This window comes from Stegodyphus dumicola, chromosome 5 (assembly GCF_044657685.1).
Source record: "Stegodyphus dumicola isolate Sdum_Otavi_A_Nest chromosome 5, ASM4465768v1".
NCBI classification, from domain to species: Eukaryota; Metazoa; Arthropoda; class Arachnida; order Araneae; family Eresidae; genus Stegodyphus; species Stegodyphus dumicola.
Window position 1 is genome coordinate 59,854,345 of NC_140772.1, and position 26,392 is coordinate 59,880,736.

Here is a 26,392-nt window from a genome sequence, read left to right on the forward strand (position 1 = left end):
AACAAATTCACTAATTTAGCAAATTAAAATTAATATATATATATATATATATAAAGAATATTTAATTAAATTTGTATTTAAATTTAATTTTTTTAATTAAGTTTAATTTATTCTTATATACATACTATATGCATTTAGGGCATATATGTGTGTGCTTAATTGTTTTATTATGCAACAATTATACGAAATATACGAAACAATATAAGAAAAAATCTGATGTGTACATCACATGACTTCCTTGTATTGGAATATTAAATTATACGCATTTTTTCTTGCATTTCATTTAAACTTATTGGATTGAATTAAATCTACTTCGAAGCCAGCGCATAAACCACAATAGAATAAATGCATTCTTTAAAATTCACTCTAGTATTTGTTTACCATAGCGACACTCTGGCGCTAGATTCACTTTACAGTATTAATAATTATATAACAGTTAACTTATATAATAATTTTATAACGGAAACTAAGTTAACTGTTATATAATCCAATAATTATATAATAATTAACTTATATATTTCGTTCATATTATAACTCATAATGCACAAAATTTATATCATTTAAAGAATAGAATTATCTAATCGTTGCCACATGTTCTGTTCAAATACTATAATAAAGCTAGAATGCTGTATAAAAGAAATTAAGCAAACAAAACGAAAAAGAAACAGTTTTTCACAGACGATTGAGTATTTCTCATTTAATTAATTCAGTTCTCACTTCGCGAGAAGGCAAAAATATATAAAAACTCAAAATATCTATATTAAAAATTACGAAGTAAATCTTAAACGCTTATTTCCTCGAAAAAATTCCAGAAAGGATTAAGCATGATTTAAATAATAAATGAAGGCGTTATCTTTGTTGTTGCGAAGCTAAGTTTCTCTAGATTGGCAACAAATCCACTAGTCTCCTGTTTCAAATGTAAACATCAATGGCCGCCATTAAAAAAGGCTTAGTGGCAATTAAACAACTTTAAAATTGCTGATAATTCTAAAAATATTGCACACAGATTTACTAAAGGCATAAAATCCTTAACCGGAAGATAAAAACAATAAATTTAAAGTATAATTCAATCATTTTTAAAGCAAAAAATGTGCAATTTACCAACATATAAGAGTAAAGAAACTGAGATCACTGAGCCGGGTAACGAAGTGGATATATGTATATAAATATATTTATATACGTTTGGTGCGGCCGATTGCAACCAAAATACGATGTGCACATCTACATGTTATAGCAGTCCTATATACAAAATTTCAACGTTCTGAGGCTACTCGTTTTTGAGTTATGCGAGATACGTACGTACATACGTTCGTACAGACGCCACTAAAAATTCTCTTCAGAATTAATTTTAAAGCAGTTTTATAATTTTTTTGAAGGAAAAGAGTATTTTATTCTGTCCTTACGTACAGATATCACGCAAAAACATCGTTAAATTGCATTGGATAGCGGTCAAAATTGATATTTTCGTTGAAATATGCTGCCGGAAACTTTTCGCGATTACAATACTTCCTTTTTACTTCGTACAAGGAAGTAAAAAGGTTATACAATATATATTTATTTACACATGAACTTCTTCATGTAACTATTAGTAAATTAAACTGCCTGAAAATATATCAAAAAAATTCTGTATAGACAGTATGAAAATATTTGAATTATGAAAAGTTAGTGGGTTAACGCTTTTTGATATTACTTTTAATACAACTGTTGCCTTTTTATATCTATTTTTCACAAGGCTTTTTATATATTATCTTATTTCTTTTAAAGATAAGAAATATAATTACTTTATTGGTTTAAAATTTATTATTAATTTAACACTGCAGATTTTTGTACAAGATTTTATATTATCATTAATTCATCTCTGACTTTTTGTGTTCCCCCTCCTTACCGTACAATTCCCCTTAATATGATCAAATTTATTTTCATAACCATTTTAAAAGAAACAACTTGCAGTGCGCCTAAGAAAATGTTTCTCAATATATTTTACAAACTTTGTACTCTATATGTATTTCGTATCGAAAAAAGTCCTTGTGGGGCCTGTATTTTCACAACTATGTTTTGTAAACGTGTACTTCAAGTTAAAGAAATGTTTTAACCTCCGGCTTATTTGATTATGGCAAGGCACTCGAGGGCTATCTGTCTAAGGGAAAGGATGCCTTCGTAGGTGACTTTCTAAGAGGAAGTGGCTCGTATACAAATTACGGATGAGGAAAAACCCGAAAACGTCCATGCAGCCGGTCCATTCGCCGGGATTCAAAACCCGGATCGAACTACCAGTGTTCCGCGACTTTACCGCTGGAGGGCAGAAATGCTTTAAAAGACTTAAATATTAATTTTATGTCTCATTTAAGTTTTAAAAATGCGTTATGTTAAAATACAAAACATTTCAAACGTTCTTGCTAGTAATATTTAGTAAAAGTTTATATTCGTTATAAAAAATGAACCGCAAAACGTTTGACTCATGTACGATAAAAATTGAAGGAGAATTTTATTTCAGAACTTGGCTTGCTTTGGATTCTCGTTTTTACCTTTTCCTCTTTAGTGATATTCTTGATATTTTTTTATGTTTGAGTTCTTCAACGATATTATTTTGTGTTTAATTAGTGTATAGCAATCTCGAAGTTATAATTTAGTTAACATTTAGTATGAGAGAGTTTTCACATAAGTAACTCATAAGATTAAAAAACACTCAAAATATATTATTATTATCATGATGTTTTATTATTTTATAATTATAACCTAAAATCTTCAATAAAATTCAAAACTAGAAATGATTTTCATTGTTAGTTTGTGCAAATAGTGAACTTGCCTGACAGTCTACCAGCTGCGATAAATTAGTTATCGAAACCCTAGTAACTGTTAGTTCACTTAGAATTAGAGGTATTGATATCTGCTTTGCTTATGTGCGTGCTCATCATGGTTTCTACGGAAATGAAAGAGCTGATTTCTTAGCTAAAGATGCCTTAAATTTACCCATTGATATCAACATTAGCATTCCAAAGAGTTATTGGAAGTCCTTTCATTATCAAAAGCTTTTAGCTATGTGGAATAAGGAATACATTTCATCTTGTAATGCTTAAGTCACCAAAAAGTTCCTTCCTTCTATTTCCCATAGACTGAATTCCGAGTCTTTCCTCTCGTTAAATTTTAAAGTGTCTCTTTTTATCTGGTCACGGTAAATTTGCAAGTTATCTGTTTCGTTTTAATCTACGATCAAACAATTTATGTGAATTTTCAAAAAGAGTTCCTCAGGATGTGGAACATTTGATTTTCTCGTGCCCTGCATTTGATGGCCCTAGATTATGCTTACAGAACGATTTGAAAATGTTCGGAGTGACTTGGCCAGTGAACTTATCTGTTTTCGTGAAGTCCAGACTGCTGTTCTCTGCTTTTGTTCGCTTTATTTATGCATGTAATTTTTAATGTTTATTTATACATGTAACCTTTAATGTTCTAGTTAACTTACTTCTGTAAGCCCCGTGTTGTACATATGTGGTGCACGGGAAGTCTGTATGTTTGTTCTCAAAGGAAAAAAAAATTGTATAAAGCAGTGCTGGTCAGTAAATATATTAATATCCGAAACTTTTTTTCTAAACTGATATTTAATATTTAGTTATGTACTATTGCAAACATATCGTTCTTTATAATTTGTGTCTGTTTCCTGAACATTCTTAATTAAATGCATGTGTCAATTTTCGTCATATGGGAATCAAAAGTTCTGTGTTTTATTTTTTTACAATGAGTATAAACCTTTATTAAACATATCAGAAGGGACAGGCGATACATTATTTAAATAGGTTTTGTAATTTAGTCAGATTCTGTAATTTTCACGAAATAAATTTTTAAGTTTAAAAATAACATAACATGAATATTTACGTCATTTAAAACATTTTTGTAATCGGAAATACATGTTTACGATCAAAGTTTGCCAAAATAAAGGCCGTGAAAGGACTTTGTGAATGCGACGGATATATTTTAGTAAGATAACATTGTGAATAGACGGAGGATAAAACTTTGAATGTCGTATGAAAATAGAGCATGTAAAATGTGCTTAGTATGATATCATTTCATTGCAAACTGTTATTAGGGACAAAGCACGGAAAAGAGTAATCTAGCTATGCAGAATAATAGAGGTAGGGAAAAAGCATCTCAATTAAAAATTAAAATCAGGTAAAATTTAATTCTCAGTCATTTTCTAGAGCTTCTAAATTTTATGGAAGCTGATTTGTATTTTCTAAAGTATTGGCATTATACTATTTCAATATTTCACGGAACATAGTTCTAATTTGCTCTTGCGTCACATCAGCATAATTACTCTCGGTTCCATAATAGTGTGTTCTACTAATTAAGATATTAGAATAAATTAGTATTGTACGGTTAACAATTAAATGTGATCTTTAAATTAATTAGATGTTTATCAGAGGATGTACTTACACATGCAAATCTAGTATCTGCTTTTAATCGCAAACAGCTCTTTATATAGGACGTTTGAAAGAGATTGCAGAACTAAATATTTCTTGAAGGGTTAATTGTGAATTCGTAGTTCGATTTTAAGAAATGAGTTAAATACGATATGTTTTGGACTATGACTAATTTCGTTACGAGGGATCTTTTAGTTAAAATAAAATTTATATATCTTTATACGAGTCTTGTAGAAAACGAATTTCATTGATATATTACTCCTTATTGTGCTAAAGATCTATAATAAAAAAGTTCATAACATGCAAAACTGGAACTGAAAGTAATTAAATGTCAAAATTTTATATTCTGAATCATTTTTATCTTTTTTTTTTAAAAAAAAAGATAGATTACATATAAAATTGAATTTCAATAAACTCAAAATTTTGAATGTTAAAATTTCTGCAAGCAATAACTTAAAACATTTTTTTAAGATTAATAGTTTTTCTAACTCAAAATATATTTTTCAGCAATTTGCATGCGAGACTTGCGGATGAAGATGAATTTTTTTTCCCGCCCATTCGGTTATTGAAACCAGATTTGAAGAAAAAAGTCCTTGCGGGGCCTGTATTTTCACAACTATGTGTCGTAAACGTGTTTTACAAGTTAAAGAAATGTTTTAACCTCCGGCTTATTTGATTATGGCAACGCACTCGAGGGCTATCTGTCTAAGGGAAAGGATGCCTTCGTAGGTGACTTTGTAAGAGTAAGTGGCTCGTATACAAATTACGCATGAGGAAAAACCCGGAAAGGTATATGCAGCCGGTCCATTCACCGGGATTCGAAACCCGGATCGAACTACCAGTGTTCCGCGACTTTACCGCTGGAGGGCAGAAATGCTTTAAAAGACTTAAATATTAATTTTATGTCGCATTTAAGTTTTAAAAATGCCTTATGTAAAAATACAAAACATTTCAAACGTTCTTGCAGGTAATATTTAGTAAAAGTTTATATTCGTTATACAAAATGAATCGCAAAACGTTTGACTCATGTACGATAAAAATTGACGGAGAATTTTATTTCAGAACTTGGCTTGCTTTGGATTCTCGTTTTCACCTTTTTCTCTTTAGTGATATTCTTGATAATTTTTTATGTTTGAGTTCTTCAACGATATTATTTTGTGTTTAATTAGTGTATAGCAATCTCGAAGTTATAATTTAGTTAACATTTAGTATGAGAGAGTTTTCACATAAGTAACTCATAAGATTAAAAAACACTCAAAATATATTATTATTATCATGGTGTTTTATTATTTTATAATTGTAACCTAAAATCTTCAATAAAATTCAAAGCTAGAAATGATTTTCATTTTTAGTTTGTGCAAATAATGTTGTGAACTTGCCTGACAGTCAATACTAAAGTTTGCCGTTTTTATGCAGAACATGAATGCTATAAGGTTCTGTGAATAAGATCTCCTTTTTGAAAAAACTATATTGATCAATATTTTCAACGACAATTGTATAAAGCAGTGCTGGAGTGCAATATAAGGAGTAATATATCAATGAAATTCGTTTTCTACAAGACTCGTATAAAGATATATAAATTTTATTTTAACTAAAAGATCCCTCGTAACGAAATTAGTCATAGTCCAAAACATATCGTATTTAACTCATTTCTTATTTAACTCTCATTCGGCATATTTTTCTCACGGACCTTATATCAAAATTCAATTTTTGAGTTATAAAGCATTTTAGGTATTTCGAAGATGGAGAAAGTAAGAAAATCAACAGTGGCTTCTCCGGGATTCGAACCTCGAATCTTAAAGTTTTTAACTAGATGTGCTAACCACTTACATCACGAAAGCATACAAGAGAGAAAGCGATAACTCTGTGTATTTATTACAGGTCAAAATTATCTTAATCACCTGTATTTGATAGTTTTTTATATTTGACCTAGATCATTCCAGATGTATTTAGTTAGCTATGCATTTTCCTTAAGCAACTTTCAAACTTGCATATTATTTATGAATGCTTTCAAAAGTTAAATAACATATTTTATCCATACAAAAATACACCAAAAGATAAAATAAAAGGAATATTGGAACTAAAATTACGCTCTGCAGGCTGAACACGAGAATAGACATTGCAATTTCTGGCAATGGAAACCTTTTTAATATAATAATTTTTGATGACAGATAGAGGAAAAATGAATCCTCAGTTTTCTTTGCTTGAGTCCATTTTTCTCCCTGCTACACATTTGAATTTTAGTTTTATGTGCAAACAAGCAACACATACTTGTACTAAAAGTATGTTCAATTTAATAAGTACCGAAAACTGAACAAGAAATAAAGATCGCAAAAAATAAAACGTATTAGTATAATCTCTAAGTTGTGTTAATGTTTCAAATTGCATTGTCTGAATATTAGATCGTAATGGCGGTTGCCAATTAGTGTTACGCTCTCTTCTAAAGATAATGAACTGAACACTTCTAACTCGTTCTGCCAAAAGCCTTATGGATGTACTTCTCTTCAGATATCTAAAAGTAAGCAAAAATGACTTCCTTACGTAATATGGGTCCATTTTAAAATCCCAGAATTCAATTTTTTTTTTGTATGTCGCAGGCACAGCAAAGTACAGATTATAACATGCCTTAAACCCGCAACGTAAAACAGCTTCCTCAGTAGATGCATGTAAAAAACAATGTTTCAAGAAAAGCTTCAAGATACGCAGAAAAAATTAAAATTTTACATAATAATGTAATTATATAGCTAAAAGAGTATTTTATTAAGTCTCATTTTTGGTGACCTTCTCCCAACAAATACAATTTCCCATTGTTTTCTCAAATCGTCTTTTATATTTTGACCAGTTTAATTATTTTATCAAGGCTATGAAAATGTAAATAAAAGGACAACGGTAGAGAATATTTTGGATAATTATACCTCAGAATTTAGAATAAAATATTAAAACTTAAAATCTAAAATCTAAATGCTTTTACTTTAAACAAAATTGTTAAAATTTAATAGAAAATTTCTAATATGATTAACGGTTGACTTGCTGTTATTCATTAGAAAAGAGAGTAAATGCATATTGAAGGCACTGCTGGCTTGAAAAAACAGAAAGGATAGTAAATTAAATGGATTAGAAAGTATTTCATGTATTTATATACTTTCATTAAAACATTTTCCCTAAATTCTTCAAGTTACTATAAAAAAGAGAAAAATGCAGGCTAATTTTTATTTCTTGCGTCTGGCTAATGACATAAATTGGCAGATAAAGAAAAAATTTAACTTGTAAAACTTTCTTTTATAATTTTTGATAAATTTTAAACGTATTCAAACATTTGCTCAAACATTGCTCATTGTATGTAACTTCAAACTAAGCGAAGAAATCAGGTTTGTAGAGACAAGAGGAGTTTTTTGGAAGCAAGAGAATTGAAAAATTTACAACATCTTTGCCAGGAATGGAACCGAGGACCTCTCAATTACGCGCTGAGAGTGCCGACCACTACACCAAGAAGGCTCGCTAAGAAGGGAGAAATACCTTATATCTCCCCCTTTTAAAGGATGATTAGGTTTTTTAGGAGACCAATCGCCAAATCCTGGGTGAGGACAATCATCACCCAACACCCTTTTAGTTCGGGCGCCACTGAAGAGACATTAGGATTTTTTTGGAAGCAAGAGAACTGAAAAATTTGCAACGCCTTCGCCGGGAATCGAACCGTGGACCTCTTAATTACGCGTTGAGCGTGCAGACCACTACACCCCGAAGGCTCGCTAAGAAGGTGAGAGAAATACCTTATATGTTGACTTATGCAGCATTTAGCCAGTGCTTAAGAACTATCATAACCTGCGTAATGTTTATTCTGTCTGTATGCAAGGAAGTTTTGGTACACATTTACAGCGTTAGTACTACAATCAGTTGCTTTTTCTACCAGAAATGGGATGGATATGAATTTTTTAAAATCTCTGGAAATGTTAGAATCTGAAATCTCTTAAGTCCATTATAAAAAAAGAAATAATAATCACAAAGAAGAAGAAAGCTGTACTTAATATTAAAATAAAATTTAATACATATGTGTGATGAAAAATTAGTTTAAGAATATAGTCTTTAAAAATACATCTGCATCTATTAAGAAGATACGAAGTAAATTTAAGTGCATAATTAAAACTCTTTACTCTTAAAGCTTCCTTTGGGGAAAAAAAAAAAAAAAAAGAAAGAACAGTTCAAATTTCTTTTTATATGTTGCCACAATCTTTTTGAAATCAAAGCGAAAGTAGATAGTGGAGCAATATTTGAAGAGTTAAACTAAATGCTACGCAAAGATTATTGAATTTTCTTCAGAAAACAAAATGTGTTTATTTTAAAGGTTTACACAAAAGCACGAATTGTTCCTGGAACATGAGAAGCCTAGGTAACACTAAAATAGTAACAATCTTTTTTTTCTTAAACTAAATATTTCTATTAAGCGTCAATGAAATTGATCTTTCGAAATTTTCCAGTCAAAGCGTTTAAGAGGTTTTTTTTTTTTTCGGGGGGGGGTGTTGTTATTCGAAATATTCGAATGACGAAAATGGTGCAAAAATCGAGTTTTCGAAACCCGAATCTCTTTCTGGATTCATTATACTCGAAGTTTCGAATGTCGTATCTCTCTTTTCCATTAATGGATGATGCAGTATGATGCTGTTCTGTGCGTTTATTATTTCTTATTTTGTGTGTTACATGGTTTTTTATTTAATGTGAATGTGAACAAAATAAGCCCATAATCAAAATTCCCTTACTCGCATTACTTTAAATACATATTTGGGCTACAGTAAGAAATGCAGATTTGTTTTCCGAGTTTGTAGATTATCCGTATAATATATAATCTTATTTAATTCGATTTTGGTGTTCTACAGTACTTATACGTAAGATTTCAGTACACACACACACACAAAAGAACAAGTTTATTAAGGCCCTGTATTAAATATGGCTATGTTTTAAAGTCTTTCCAAGAAGTATATATGCTAGTACAATTAGTACCCTATTTCCTTGCATATTTCCCCCCCCTAGCGGTTTAGTGCCACGTTTTGAAAATTAAAAAAAAAAAAAAAAAATTCACTTAATTTTCCACCTTTTTTAATGCATTCAGAGAACGAGTTCCCCTAAATTTTAAAATGGATTTGTCCACATAGTGATTGCTTTCAGCTCACTAACAGAGACAAAATCTCGTAAACTTTCTGCGAAGGTTACGTCGAACATTTCTCTTCTAACTGCTGACCTTTACGCCAGCCTAATACAAAAATCGACCATTCACAACAAAGCAACACTAGCTGATTTCGGTCCAGGATTTTGTTGAGTCAGCCGCACATTTATCTTCTCTACTTATGGTTCCCTAACAATACTTTTATTTATAATCGGCAATTCGTTGATATAAAAACTTTCTTTTGACGTGGGTATACTACGAGCACAGTATTCCCAGAATTCTTAGAACCATGGAAAAGAAAATAATCATAGCTGCTTAGCAAAACTAAATTAAAAGTTTTAACTCGTTGAAGCTAATGATGCCCGACTTGCTAGTAGACAGTCTGGAGTTGAATTTACTCTATTTGTATTACTGCTGGAGAAAATCGAAAAATTCACTGAAGAAGACAAATTCAGAGCGGAGAGCGTTTCGGAACTCAAAACCGGAAATTTTCTGGAAGTCGATATTGAAATGCTGAATTACGCATCAGAACAAAGAAACAATGATGTAGTTGCGTCGCTTGAAAGGATGCAAATGAAAGCAAGGAATGAAGAGAGGAAACGTAATATTACAGTCCAACAAAGCGAGCGAAGGATGGGTCACTGGTTTCATGAGAATAAATGGCTTAGTTTGAAGAGAAGGACGGCGTTTGCCCAACGGTTACCATTGAAAAGTAAAGGAAAAGTGTTAGAATTTCATAGGTTAGAGATCCAGGAAATAAAAGATTACGACTTCTGTCTTGGACATACAGAAACGCAAATCAAATCCCTGTTGACATGCCCTATAACACTAAAGTTAATAAAAAAAAGCATCTTCCGTGCTAGTTAAAAACTAAGAGTTGGAAAGGTATGCTGCACAGTAAGGTTAGCAGTGAATCCCGATGGTAAAAAATAGTCGTCCTTCGCAATTTTTAAGCAGAAGACGATGCTAAAACCAGAAACTCCCTCATCGTATCGCAGTTAGCGTACACGGTAAAGGATGGCTGTCGTCGGACTTACTGAAAGAGTGGCTCGAAACTGCGTAGAGCCTTCGGGCAGGTGCTGTTCTAAATAAGAAGTCACTGTTAGTCTTGGACAGTTTTCGCGGGCATGTCATAGAAGATGTAAAAAAAAAAAAAAAAAATGAACAGAACAAACGCCGTTTCTATTATTATTCCAGGAAGACTTGCACTTATTTCCGGATGTATCAGTAAATAAGCCATTCAAAAATCTCCAAAAGTTTTATAACAAATGGATAGTAGCAGAGTCTCAGAATTTTACCAGCATTTGAAAAACAGAAACCATTAAAGACTTTCTCCTGTATTTTGGATCAATGCGCTTTGTCTCATGAAGCAATAATAATGAAGAGTTTCAAGAAAAAGGAGATATCTAATGTTGTAAATGATTTTGAAGATAATAACACGTGGGAGAACAAACTTAAAGAGGACGAAGACCATGACAACTCTGATAATAGCGACTACGTAAAAGCTGTAACATCCGATGCAAGCAGCAGTTCCAGGAATACTAAATGATTTGAGATTTATATAGGTAATAAAGACGGACTAGAATTATGAGAATGGGGACGAGATTATTTAAGTTACAGGGAAGTAGAAGTGAAAATATCTTATTGGATACTGTTATGTTATAATTATTATGTTTTCATACTGGACGTTAGGTTATTTTTAAAGAAATAATACTGTAATAGTTATGACTACAATTCATTTGTTATGTTTTTGCAGTAAACGCATCCATCGGAAATTAAATTATTCGCATAATTTTCTCTTCTCGATTTTCGAACGATAAAACTAGTAAACAAAAGGGGAAAAATAAGAGCGGAATAGGATATATAGGTATAATTCGTAGACTTAATAAATAAAAAAAAAAAACATACTTATATGAGTTGATAAGCATTTTTGGAAAGAGTATTTGATGGTTTAATCAATTTTGAAAAGGACATTGAATCACTAAGTTTTTTAACGCGGGAAGATCTTTCACGGTACTTATTTAAAAGAGCGCGTGATTAAATATTGTCCCTGCTTCTGCTTCTTTGCTTGAAAAACTAAGTAATAGGAGTTTCCATGCTTAACTATTTTTTCATAAAGACGGCATAAATGTTGGTTATTGCTCTATGCGCAAGACTCGGTATTATGACTAATCTCCAGGAAGATATTCTCATCTTCAATTATTTTAGTTATATGCTTCATTAACGGAAAGAAAACGAGCAAAAGTTTATAAAACTGTTTCACATACTACATTAGATTTCTTCAAAAAACTTTTGATTTCATTATTTGATTAACGTAATTAAAGATCATAATGATCTGTATAGCAACGAAAGTCCATCTGGCGAATTAAATGAGAAAAAGAATTTACATTTTGGGAACTAGCTCTAAAGAATCCATCATATTATTAATATTAGTGAATATTAATAGAGGAAAACATCACTAGTAGTCAGCACTGAAATTCATTGACTTACTTCTAAGCGATTACATAAATTAAAATAAGAAAAAGAACAGTTAATTACATTATACGTCAGCATTCGTCATCGTTAACGTCTCGTCTGCGTTCAGTTATAGTTATAGGTACACAGCCATTTCCCATGTTGATGAAAAAGAAGTTAAAACATTCTGCTTCAGGTCATTAATATAAATGCTCAGTTTTAAACTTTATTCAAGAGACCTTCGCTTTAGTAATATTTAAAGCTACATTTTATTTTTAGGAACATACCACTACTCCAACATAACATAATCATTTCTGAGGCTAATTTACTTAAATCAATTTTTATGGAAGAACAATTAATGATAATTATTAACAAATCTTGTCATTTCAACGGTCTAACAGTTTAACAGTCTAAGAAATTCAACAGTCTAACAGTTGTCATCTTTTGCATCAAACTATGGGAAGGTTTGTATAGTTTAAGGCAGATCATAGCCTAATATCCCTAGACGTACGATTACATATTCTTTGCTTTCATTTTGCTTTGGAAACGCACATTTTGTTGTTTTTAATATGTTTTTTTTGACAGGACTTTAAATATAACTGTGGAATGCGTAATTTTTTATATGGTTATTCTTATTAGAATTCAAAATGTGATATAAAGCCGTAAAAAATCATAAATATAATATATATAACATGAAAAATGGACGAAATAATAATTGATATTCTAAACGAAATAACGATATTAACCCCTTAACTGCCGCGGGCGTATATATACGCCTTGCTCAGCCGATGCGTTAACTGCCCCAGGCATATATATACGTCCTTCCAAACTGCTATCATTTGCTTTGCGCTGCTACACCTAAAATTATTCGCAAAGTTAACGCATCGGCTGCGCATCTGGGCGCATCTGGGGCAGTTAACGCATCGGCTGAGCAAGGCGTATATATACGCCCGCGGCAGTTAAGGGGTTAAAACAGTAAGTTCTTTATAACGATGAACAAAAAATTTAAAAAACAAATGAAATAAAATTCCATATACTAAATTCATTAGTGATTACTGCATTTATTTTCTGATTTTTATTTGAAGCTTAAATATAATATATATAACATGAAAAATGGACGAAATAATAATTGATATTCTAAACGAAATAACGATATTAACCCCTTAACTGCCGCGGGCGTATATATACGCCTTGCTCAGCCGATGCGTTAACTGCCCCAGGCATATATATACGTCCTTCCAAACTGCTATCATTTGCTTTGCGCTGCTACACCTAAAATTATTCGCAAAGTTAACGCATCGGCTGAGCAAGGCGTATATATACGCCCGCGGCAGTTAAGGGGTTAATATCGTTATTGTATCATTGTTGTATTTATTTGTTGCTAATAGACAAATTAATGATTAATTTATGAGATACTTCTAAAATAAAAGATGTATTATTATCTCAAATAAAATTAGACAAAAATAAGAATAGTCCTTTAAATTCTCATGTTGACAAAAATAGAAGAATGCACTGGTTTTGAAGGTTTTTACAAGGTAAGTAGTTTTAAAAATGTTCAGATGGTGACACAACGCTTTTCCGTAAGCCTTATTGTAACATTTTATCGATTAATGAAGGAAATTCGAAGACTAATTTTTGCTTTTATGGAAAGAGAAGAAAACTGGAAATATCTACTAGCGTTTATTTTAGCTGTAATTACAGAAAAATATGACTAATTGAGAAGTGTTATGAAAAGCTGAAAGAACCTATGTAGGATATTTTGATTACCTATCAATAAATGTTTGACTGAGAAAAATATGCCAGACTAACAAAGGAAGCTTGACGGTCTTAAATTACAGGGTTGTTTGAAAGACATACAATTGATTATTTATCTAAAAAAACATTCATTTAAAATTTATCTAAATACCAACAGATGATCCCAAAAATAATTAAATATTGAATTTTGATTGTTAAGAACAAACTTTCTGAAAATATTTGGTAGCATTTTAAAGTTTCAGAAAATACAAAACAATGCCGAATCTCCACATGTAGTTAACTAGATTTGCTTATTTTTAAAAGTCACTTTAGATCTATTTTGAAGGTAATTTGTTTAAGAATTGTGCACTTCTAATTGAACAAAATCTTTTCCCATTTTTTTGTGTATTGCTTAAATACTGAAGCGAATTATTTCACTATTTTATCAAAATTGCTTCTTCAGTCCGTCATGTAAGTAAAATAATTTACTGATGTTTTGCTATTTTTCTATTCCTTTATACTGAAGTTTTCATTATTAGCTTTTAATGGGGTGTCCGTATTTCCTTGTTTATTATACACCACCTGTTATGCAAGATAACCTCATAGTTGAATTTTTCTGTTCAATGAGTGATCTCTTTTTTAAGTTTATTCGTTTATTGATTTTTATATTTTAGGTTATGTATGTGCGTGTGTATAAACTTACAGAATGACTCTCTACAGCGTGTAGAAACTTCTGTGAGGGGTATATTATTTAATGGTGAATTGGGATCAGAAAATAATGCAAGGTCAGACACGCCCCCATCATGGGCAAAGACATGAGAAATGAAAGAATAGCACATTATTGAAACACGGTGTTCGGTTGAATATCGGTACATTTTAGCTCAAAAAGATTTCTAACAAAAATAACCAGACTCCTAAAATAAGTTTCCTTTGAGCCCCTGCACAAGTGCACAAAATTGGACGAAACTAACTCCTCCTATTGCCGAATTATTCAAATAACAGGTTAGCGAGACCCATTTAATCACTTATATATTCCTTATAAGTCCATCTTCAGCTCTCAAAATATAAATAGCCTCACTATATTAATTTTTTAGCATATACCTAAATTATTTATGGGAAAATAAAAGCATTTCATATTCCACAACGATTTCAAATTTATAAAAATTATTTATATACAGTTTCATTGATGATAAATGTCTTCATATTTGATGAGTGTTTTTAATTATATAGTATTGTGCTTGCGAAATATATTGTAATACTTTGTTCTATTTCAAAGAGAATAATGTTCATTACTTCGAAGTGCATATTTAGAACGTCGGTTAGTACTAGTTCAGAGAAACAGGAAACAATTATACACATTTTGAAACTTTTTGTTCAATTATGTGCAGCGCACAAATATCCTTAATAAAGCCTTAATAAAGTGTACGTTGTATAGTACTTAATCCTTAATAGAGCCTTAATAAAGTGTACGTTGTATAGTACTTAATCCTTAATAAAGCCTTAATAAAGTGTACGTTGTATAGTACTTAATCCTTAATAAAGCCTTAATAAAGTGTACGTTGTATAGTACTTAATCCTTAATAAAGCGTACGTTGTGGAGGAAGTGAAATGGATAAAAAAATTATAAATGCTTCTGTAATGCATGTTTCTTTTGTTGTCATGAAAGGCGACATTGTTGATTCAAAACAGAAGGAAAATAATTTCCATTGATTTACAAAATGGTTTGGAGATGTTCTTTTTGTGATTTTCTTTCTACTCATTATAATTTATTGCGTTAATCTGACATTTTATAAATAGCTGTAGACAACAACAACAACAACAACAAAAATGCTGCACGCAAATAGAACTTCTAAGAGCCTTGGACTTGGAATTTCGGTTTCGTCGACTACAATAGATTTCCTCCTATGAATTTAATTTCGCTTTCTCAGTGAAGTTCATTTCTTTTCCTTTCGGTATGAATTTTGGTTACTGTTTGGTTTATTTTATTATGGCAAAGCATTCGTCGTACCTTCATGGAGGACTTTCTAAGCGAAACTGGGTCGTATGCGCGTTACATATAGGAAAAACCACGGAAGCGCTCATGCAGCCAGCCCGTTTACTGGGATGCATATTTCGCAAGGGCACATCAGCGTAGCCACTGAGGGAGGGGTTTCGAAAATGGAATAATGAGCTTCTATTGCTCTTGTGACGCTAAATCTTCATGCATGCGAGCGTATGTCGTTTACGTTTTAATTTGCATTTGTTTCGCGGTAAAAAATGTATGGCGTAGTAGAAGAAAATCTCGTAATGCTTTCGTTTCATAAGTTTAATTAATCGCTGACATTTCACTTACTGCATTTTTATCACGCATTAATATCTGGATTGATATTTACGGCATATTATCGCTCTTTACGTCGAGAAAATGACTCAAGCTACAATTAGCCTCGAATATTATGCATTTACTTAACACCTGTGGATTACGAAAATTCAAGTGTATAGCTTTTTTTTAAAGTAATTTTTCATATAGACTGCAATAAAAAGTGCTGGCTTCTATTTAAATATATAACTGGTATAAATATTTTTCTCATATGCATAGTTTTATGTAAAGATAGCATTTGGGCTCAAATGTTTATCACATATTTCTTTCTTCATCTTATTCACCACTTAATACGTAATATTTCACATGTATATTTTTGCGGAGTATCCAAAATGTGTTTGTATTTATTTTAAATTCTTTTAACCAGGTAGGGAAATCTTCACATTTGCTTATATTTGATCTAACTTCGCAATGAAAATTTTCAGAAGAAATCGACGATACTTTAACTATTTTGTACAGAAAAATGCGTGGCAAAATATTTTCAACCATTTTGCTTAAATCTTAAAGCACGCGAAAGGTTATGTGACATGACAGAAATATTACTGGATGCCTATTGGTCCATCCTAGAAGCCACACCCTCGGTGGTTACACAGATGTGCACTTGTGAAATATGCTACCGGGATTCGAAACCTGGACCGAATTACCAGTGTTCAGCGACTTCAGCTGCTGATGGGCTCTTGTTTGAGAGAAGAAATTTGTGCATTTTCTCGGAAAGCTCAATAATTTTACTTTATATATGAGATGTAATCAGTGGGAAAATTTATATAAACAGAAGAAAGACGAAAGACACAATATCTGAGAAGTGTTCTGAGATTTGACAGAGGCTATGACATATTTCTTTAAGATTTGCCAGACTGCCCGTCTTTGGCCATGGAAAAATTCAGGTATTTGCTTTAATGGAACCGCTCAATGCAGAGGTTTTCACATAATGATTTCATATCAAGCGAGATAAAATTTTGTATACATTTTGTAATAATTATTCTTTACGCATCTTTTTTAACTTTCGATATTGCATTTTTCTTGGCTTTGTATATTAACTGTACTGTACTTTAATTTTTAACTTTAACTTTAATTTTTTAATTTTTAATTTTTAACTTTAAGCATATTAACATTTAGTGCATAATTGTAACCAGTTTTTATATTTCGTAGCTTTCCTTAAGACAGTTTTGTTTAAGACATCCTGCTTAAGACCTGTAAGATATTTTTGGGTCTAGTATTTATATTTCCTTGTCAAGCGGAAACTTTTATTTTTTAAATTTTAATTGTAATTGTTTTTTTAAAGTACTCTTGTGTTTAATTTTGTGTACATAATTCAGTGTTTGTAGTATCATCATTTTTGGTGTTAATATTGCGTTGTATATTGTTATTACATTGCTTAGGATACAGCAAGTTAGTTAGTTTCAAGACTATGTTCCCATTTTTTATTGGTGCTCTTTCTCACCAGCTCAAAGCACAGTCGCAAGATCACACACTCTCCTTTATGCTATTACTTTTCTCAAGTAATTAGAGAGCACCATATCTCTGAAAGGTACTGAACTATTGGTAATGAAATCATAGACCAAGCACGTACAAACGCAAAGGCTCTTCAATAAGCTCTATTTCGTGCACAGTATTGTCAGAAGAAGCCTCGGCGGCATATTGCGAATCACATAGTATGTTAGAACACCCAAAGTAGCGCAAATTAAAACTAAAATTCAATGCTGTAGATTATAGAGCTTCATTAAACTGTAAGGCTTCATTAACGATATCCAAGATTTAGCAGGAGAGCAAAAACTAATTATAGCTGCGCAGAAAGCCTGCATTACGTACACGAAAGAACTCCTTGTTTTGCAACAAAGGAGTGAAGTGAAAATTATGCAATTCTACGTAGATCCTGCGCAAGTTATCGACCAAGATGTCTAGGCTGAAGCATACAGGAGTTCTAAAGTTTCTCAGTCTGACGTCGCAAAGTATAATAAACACTGGACAATTCCACTCTCGAAGACCATACAGAATCACGTTCTGCTTCTAAGGCCTAAGGATAAAGAAAAATAACCAACTAAGAACCCAGTTAGCAAAGTGTTTGAATCCAAATAAGTTAGGGATTAAACTCAAAAATATCTAAGCTACCCACTCTAAAGTACTCCTAATTAGCTGCGGAAAGAGAAGTGACACAGTTATTCTTCAACAGGCCCTGGCACATCGTCTCTTCATACTTCTATATATCAGAAAATTCTCCAGTGTAAGGAGACCAGCTAAAATGTCTTCAAAGTCCCAGAAGCAGCAGTAGCAGAGGACCTGAAGGAAGTTTTATTACTCCCCAATTGCGAAGAAACACAAGTTTCTCTACTAACATCTTGAAAAAGCCGAAGGATACGATTAACTGACTGGTGGTTCTAAATTCAGACATCAAGTCTAATCTAGAAATTCCTGGCAGAATCCTTGTAGACTTTAGCTTGTGATACATAGATTCACTGAAAGAACTGCTCAGGAAGAATTTGAAGCCAAGAACCACATCTGTCCATGGGTACTGTGACAAGTATTCAAATGGTCTGGAAAGTATTTGTCTCAGATGACAAAGCTGGCATATTCTACGCTGAGCTACATGATCCGCTTCTTGTCCACACTGCTAATTATTCAATAATAATAGCTCTAAAATGCACCAGAAAACTTGTTATTTCGTTAAACTACTTCCCCTTTTAAAGGACGACTGGGGATTAGGGGATGCAGTCGCGAAATCCTGGTGGTGAAGAATCATCCTCCACCACCTTTTAGTTCGAGCGCCACTGTAGAGTCATTAGGTTATTTTGAAGCAAAATGAGCAATGCCCTCGCCGGAAGTCGAACCTGGACCTCTCGAATACGCGCCGAGTGTGCTAACCTTTACACCGCGAAGGCATGCAGAAAGGAGGGAGAAAATTCCTTACGATATGAAGCGGTGGGCTAAATTAATTTTAATCCCAAAGGACTCCCGCCTTTGGAGGATTCAGACCAATTTGTCTGCTTAATGTATTTGTAAAAATACTCGATAAAATTATAGCTAATAGATGGCTACATTTTTGTAAAATTTGATTTAATTTCTGGAAAACAATACAATTTTATTCCTAAGCGGTCCACGGAAGGTGCTCTTTACAGAGTGCTTGATTTTATTAGATTACATCGTATTTCCAAACATGTGGTTGTGGTCTCTTTTGATGTCTCTGGGGCCTTTGATGCGGTCAGTTGACTCTCGCTACTTAAGACACCTTTTGACATGAAAATCCCGGGAAATTTTTTAAAAATCATTATAGACTATTTTTTAAACAGAAAGGTTATATTTGAAACTGGCTCATCAGGTACAAAAATTACAGAGGATGTTTTACATGGTTGTCCTCAGGGATCATGTAGTTCTGGAGTTTAATAATGCATAATTTGATTAGTATTAATTTTGATGACGGGGTCGACGTGGTGGCATATGCGGATAATCTATCTCTTATGTTATATGCTGATTCTTTGGAGGAACTCGAAAATAAATTTCAAAACTTTAATTGCAAATTAAAAGAATGGTGTGAATCTGAAAAAAAAATGGTAATTAATGACCTTAAAACTAACTTAGTGTTTTTTCCTAAATCCGGCCATCGCGTTCGTCCTACCAGAATTAAATTTAATAATTCCATCTTAAAACCATTTAATTCATTCTGGGAGTATCCCTAGATGAAAAATTATATTCTATTTCTCATTTTTGATTACGTAAGAAAACAATGTGATATAATTTAAAATTTTTACAGACAAAACATTTCATCTAGTATCTTAACTATTAATTCCAATATTCTTAAAGGCATTTATAAAAATGTGTTTATTTCTTTTATGATGTATAGAATAACTGCTTGGGGCTCCGGGTCGGAGGAACTACTACATTTGAGAAAGAAAATGGATTCGATTCAATGGTGATGGCTATTGGATTTCACTTGTTGTGTGTCCTTGCAGGGATGCCACCTCTCTCTATTTTCTATAAATTGTATTTTGATTTAGCTGTCTTAAGAATTGGAGTGAAAGACTTTATAAATTAAAAAAAATTTAAATGGCTAATGGTACATACTTGAAATTTGATGGAATTCTTTATATGAGCACTATCTTCTAACTCAACCGAAATCTGATGAATATTTTAGCATTGAAAAATTTTATAAAAGAAACCATTACAGATTTTTTTAATAAAATACATTTTATAAACTCAACTCCAAATAAAATAAGAATTTAACATGAAATTTTTTGGATTTTAAGTTCGCAGTAGTTTTTAAATGTTATAAAAGCTATATATTAAAAATGGAATTAAATTATGTAACAGAATGTTTTAAACTGTGCGCGTAAGGGGGAAATATGACATGAATGCATAAAACATTTTGTCACAAAGCAGATTTAATTGTAAGAATATTTGTGGTAACACAAGCTTTCTGGTTACTAATTCTCAAAGCAGCTATATTATGTTGACAGCTGTAAAAAGTTGGAAGTAATTGCTCTTAAAATAAATAAGTAATCCCAATTCTTGCAACAGTAACATATCCGAAGATATAAAGGTTTTAAGGTGTACGAACCCCTTTTATACTAGTAAAGTAAAAATAAAAGCAAATTCTTTTGCATTTAGTTTTAAAGTAAAAATTGAGTAGTTAATTGTTTCATTTTATTTGAAAGAGAAATGAGTTGCTTGCTTTAAAAAATAACAAATAATTTTATTGTTTAATTTTTGAGTTTTATTATTATTTAATATTGAATAAAATATTTAAATTATTTTTCTTCAGAAATTAAAAAAACATATACAGTGGAACCTCGAAATACGAGTTTAATTTGTACCAGCATTGAGCTCGTATAGCGAATTTCTCGTATCTAGAAACAAATTTCCCCATTGAAAATAACAGAAACCCAGTTTATCGTTCCGCACCCCCAAAAATATCAACATAAATTCAACATTTTTCTAATGGTAAATAATATAACCGTAGTTTACATTTATGATAGCTGCCGACGCCGACCTTAACTGCTTCTTGTTAATCCACACCAACAACAGTTTCTAGGAGTTTTGAGCGGTGTTTGGAAGTAACAGTAACTACTTTTCCTGCATCAAGTTTCTTAATTTCTTCCTTCTTCTTCAGAATAGTACAGATTGTCGATGTCGAAAGGCCGTAAGTCTTCGCCCATTCCGTCACTGTTACACCACGCTTATGCTTATCTATGATTTCTTTCTTAATTTCAAGGGCCATAGTTTTCTTATTTTTCTCTTCAGCACTATCTGAGGCAACAATCTTCTTCAGAGGCATCGTGAAATACTTATTTTCAGGTTAAATGCAATAAACAATTAACTCATAAGCGCACAAACACGTAGATCAAAGAACATTGAATAATCTGACTAAGGGATTCCCAGAGTCAAGCCAGATCAGAAAATGGCGCCATGCATACCAACAGCCTAACTCGTTGCTCGTTACTCAAGTCAGAGCTCGTATTTAGAGGCGAAATTTTTCGCTTATACTTTCCTTGTATCTCAAATTTCTCGTATGTAGAGGTGCTCTCGAGGTTCCACTCTATGACCTGTATAATCTTTATTAAAATAAAGCAGAACAAACAAAAATATATTGCTTTATTTATACACTAGCAGCTACGGGGCCAGCCTTCGTCTGGCTTTTAAATGTACCGGAAAAATGCCTAAAGGGGACTCCAAATGTTAAATTTAAAAACCTGCGCAGAATTTTAGTCTGCAGAATAACTTCATTAAAAAAACCCCACAAATTTAGAAAAAAATGTGTTACATATAAAAAAATTACAATGAAATGGGCAATATATCTTAATACAAATATTAATTATCCTAATAAATAAATTAACCAACCTCCCTTTACAAAATCTTAAGAATTCAAATGGTATAAAAGAAATTAAGAACTTTGCTTCCTAAAAAACTCATCAAAACCTTTTATATAATTAAAATTACATATAATTAAAACAAAATATAAAAAATTACAATGAAATAAGCAATAAATCTCATATTTTCAAGAGAAAACAATGAGCAGTCCAGTATCCAAAGTAATGAATGAGAAACTGTTGCCAAAATCACATTTCTAAAAAAATGAAACTATCATCAGATAGCAATAACCATTCAAAATTGTGCTTTGTGGATGACATAATTTAAAATATATAAACCTCTTTGCCATTAGCTAATAAAGAGAGAGAGAGAGAGAGGAGGGGGACAAGGAAATTCTTTCTTTTGTGCCTCGAAAACATATGTGCGTCAGAATAAGAAGATTGCGATGTGTGTGTTGCGTGTCTAAAAATCAAAAGAAAAAATGCGGCATTTTATCTTATACTAGCAGCTATGCGCCCAGCCTTCGTCTGACTGTTAAATGTACCGAAAATGCCTAAGGGAATACCAAACGTTAAATTTAAAAACTGCGTAAAATTTTACTCTGCAGAACAGGTAGAGGAATGGTGCCCACGTTCTCCGTTACTACTACTACTACTCTGCAGAACAACTTCACATAAAAAAATTAAAAAAAAAAAAAAAAAAATAAAAAATAAAAATGTGTATTATATATAACAAAATTACAATGAAATAAGCAGTCTCCCTTAATACAAATATTAATTATCCTAATAAATAAAATAAACAACTTCCTGTTGCCTTCTCTCAACAAACGTCCAGTATCCAAGAGAAACGTTAAATTTAAAAACTGCACAGAATTATCACCCTCATTTTTCCAATTGGCAACAGTGCTGATTTTCAACAGTCAGCAACAAGGTTTCTAAAATATCCTGTAAGAAGTATTTTACTGATCTTGAGTAAGCAGTCCAGTATACGATTGAATGAAAAACTGTTGTCAAAACGAAGAAAGAATGAAACTTCTAAAAGAATGAAACTATTAAAAAGGATGCGATAAATCGAAAAGACAAAATAAAAAAGTCTGATTCGAATTTTGAGAAAATCGTTTCGAGGTGCACTGGCTCTTGTCTAGATGTACACCAAATTTCGTAGCCCTGGGTCTATTAGTTTACGTGCAGTACGAACGAAAGACACACAGACTGTTTCTTAATTTGGAGACTGCACTACATAGGTACCAGTGCTAAAAAATGAAACTGAAATACTTGAAGGATATAGTGCTTCGAATTTAAAGCCAGCATATACACTTCCGGTTGGGAACCCTTGGATAATTTCGAATTTCGAACTGCAGCAAAGAGTGAAGTTTGTATTTTCAACATTATAAGACCATAAGAGATACAGCGGAATTCAAAGAAATTAACTGTTGGAGGGATAAAATAATTATATCCAGAAAATTTAATATAGTGACTACTTAAATTATAGCAAAACACAATATTCTTCTGAAAATCTTTGTATTAAAAAATAAATGCCTGTTTGCGGAGTTAAATTCATGGTCACCGCGGAACTATATTAAAACTTTGATAACCACATTTATGATGGAATTCTTTACGTCTGGTTTCAAAACATTTTAATGCTTCATCAACTAGAACCTTAATAAATTGTTATTTAACATCAAACGGATTTATAACCAAACACTGGGAAGAAATGTTTTTAAGTTTACCGATGAATTCAAAAGAATATTTTACAGTTTAAATATTGTTAGAAAGTAAAAGGGGAAATTTAGAAATCATATGATATTTGGCTAAATGCTATGGTACTGCTTCTATATTGGAAACTATAGGATTTTTAACATAGAATAAAGATTAGTCGCTTATCAAAACTTTTCAGATCGGATCGTTTGTGGTTCCTGTTCACTGGAATAACTATTTAGAAATCTAGCGGCAGATATTCAAATAAAAATTACTAGAAAGGAATTATAATTGTTCTCAAATCTCTCAACAGTACAATTCCCTAATTTTGCAGTGATTTAATTTGTTCCCTAACTCCCGTTTCATTTAAGTAGGAAATATGTTTTTTAAAAATGACAGTATCTTGTAGTCGAAGTGAAAGCAAGACCTTAAGTAAACATTTCCTTATAAAGATGAAATACTTATTGTTTCCTTTAGTTGAGGTTGAAACTTTAATTAAATTCGAGGCAAGATAAAAGTAGCCTTTTCAACCCCATTATAGACGTACTCACGACGACTCGTGAGCCCAACTAAATAATTTGGGTGCATTTAAGATGATACATATAGTAATAAATCGTTATGCAAGGCTACATCAAGAAGGAAGCCGGAAAATCTATGATATGTAAGAAGCTAGTTATGAATTTCAATCACATGCTTGCGTGGAGGATGCATATTTACTTCTTTTCATCTTTTAATGTAATTAAGAGTGTTTTGATTCAAATGTAGGATTATGGAATGAAAAGTATTACTTTTGAAGTCAACTGACAGTTTTAGGAAAATGCTCTTTTTTTTTCAGTTTATACATGTTATATAGCATCTGACAATGAGATGTTTATCGCACAAATTTCTTCTCTTTCAGATTCTGAATTTCACTCAGAATGTTATTAGAACTCAAATTTTTATATTAACATTTGATTGATTTGTTGAGAAATGTTTTTGGCATTTGTATTTTTTCAATTACCATCAGCCAAATGACTATTTTTTATTCTTACAGAAACTTCCGTTTGATTTTACTGTATTGACTGTTATTATATTGACCAATGGTTTTTGCTTCATTTAGGTACAGAAAGCGAAATAAGTAAACGGAAGAACTATTAGTTCTAAATTTATTAATTTTTTAAACCCGTCGCAGTTCATAGTTTTCAGTAAGCGTGTTTTGTGTCCGAACAAAATAAAAAACATTGCCAGTTGGGAAAATATTGTTTATTTCATGCGCAAAAGATCGCATAAAATAAATGCACAGTTTAATATTATTAATTAAACGCAGCTATTTATGGCTTATTTAATTTATAATTATAAATTATGAATTATTAATTTATTATTATTATTTAATTTTTTAATAATAATAATAATAATAATAATAATAATAATAAATTAAAAAATGGATTATTTAATTTTTATTAAGTAAGTGTAGATATCTGAACATGGCCTTAATTTACGGCCTTGCCATTTTAAGCGTATCTTTTTAAATGTACCGTTGTCTGTTTCGTAGGTAGTTTTTAACTTCTGGTAGACCATACACAGAATTACGTGGAACCATACACAGAATTTAATAATTATGTTTAAACTATACATCATATACCGAACAGAGAGCGAGGTGTGATAGAAAGTGGTTCAGTTAACAAAAATTTAAAATACGAGTTATTACGTACGTAGTTATTACATAACGAAGTAATCGAAACCATGATGCTGCAAGAAAAACTCGGAAGTGATTTAGAAATATAAAGTGTGCTTAAAAATTTAATTTATTTAGAAATGAAAGTTAAGATAACGAAAAAAAAAATGCAATAAACTTAACTTTTTTTTTTTTTTTTTATCGTAAAGGTAGTAAAACTGCTAATAAGCATACTTACTATAGCAGCTTATGTTTTTCGAGGTTTTAGGATTTGAAGTTTTCAGATTGCAATTTTTTGAAAACATTTTTATTCGATTTATAATTTTGCATCTTAAAAGCATGGTTGCTTAGTTGAAAAACGTTTATTATCGTTTTTATTGTCTTTCCAATGAAAGAAAAATGAATTGTTTAATTTTTATTCGCGATCTGATATTAATTTCTGAAATAGTGCAATTTTTTATGTACTCATTATATTCTTAATCATTTTGGAATTTTTCTTGTCGAGCCATGCTTTGTTATACTGCGCTTTGCTTTCAGTTACTTCTTTATGCGATAATTATGTTTCCTTGAATTTGTTTTAACTGAACTCAGTCCACATCTTACACCGTTTATTGTTTTTACTGCATTTTCAACTTTAAAACTTTTAGTTTCATTAAAGATGTTATTTTTAAGAGTTCTTTTCATTTTATTTTAAATATTAATCCACGCGCGGATATATTTAAAGCGTACGATAATTAATGCTTGCTTTCATTTCTATTTTAGGAAAATATGACAACAAGTATGGAACAATTTAAGGATCTTTTTTCCGCAGGAGGTAATGTTAGTTTTACTGAAATGAGTTCTATTGAATGTAATGTTCTGTTCTTGTTTGCTTTATTTTTATCTTTGAAAAAATAAAGTAATATCATGGAATTCATTTATCATGTTTTAGATTACTAGGTCAATAATGATTAATTAAACTTGAATTTATCCTGTTTAAAATGATGTATATTAAAATCCATTTACAAAAACTGATTTATGGCAATATACGGTTAGAGGAAATCCAAGATTTAATCAAAATTTCATTTTATTCATTTAAATTGCTAATTTTGATATCTAATTACAACCAGTAAGTTTTGTAAA

The 26,392-nt window shown here is 31.3% G+C and overlaps 1 protein-coding gene across 1 annotated transcript in view; it reads left to right on the plus strand.

The window, feature by feature from the left end:
- LOC118200938 (very long chain fatty acid elongase 7-like) overlaps positions 1-26,392 on the plus strand; it is a 79,014-nt gene that overhangs the window by 1,248 nt on the left and 51,374 nt on the right. The window contains exon 2 of the mRNA XM_035372931.2: positions 26,033-26,084. Within this exon, the coding sequence (XP_035228822.1) occupies positions 26,039-26,084 (46 nt within the window). The 5' untranslated portion in view covers positions 26,033-26,038. The remainder of the gene's footprint in view (positions 1-26,032; positions 26,085-26,392) is intronic.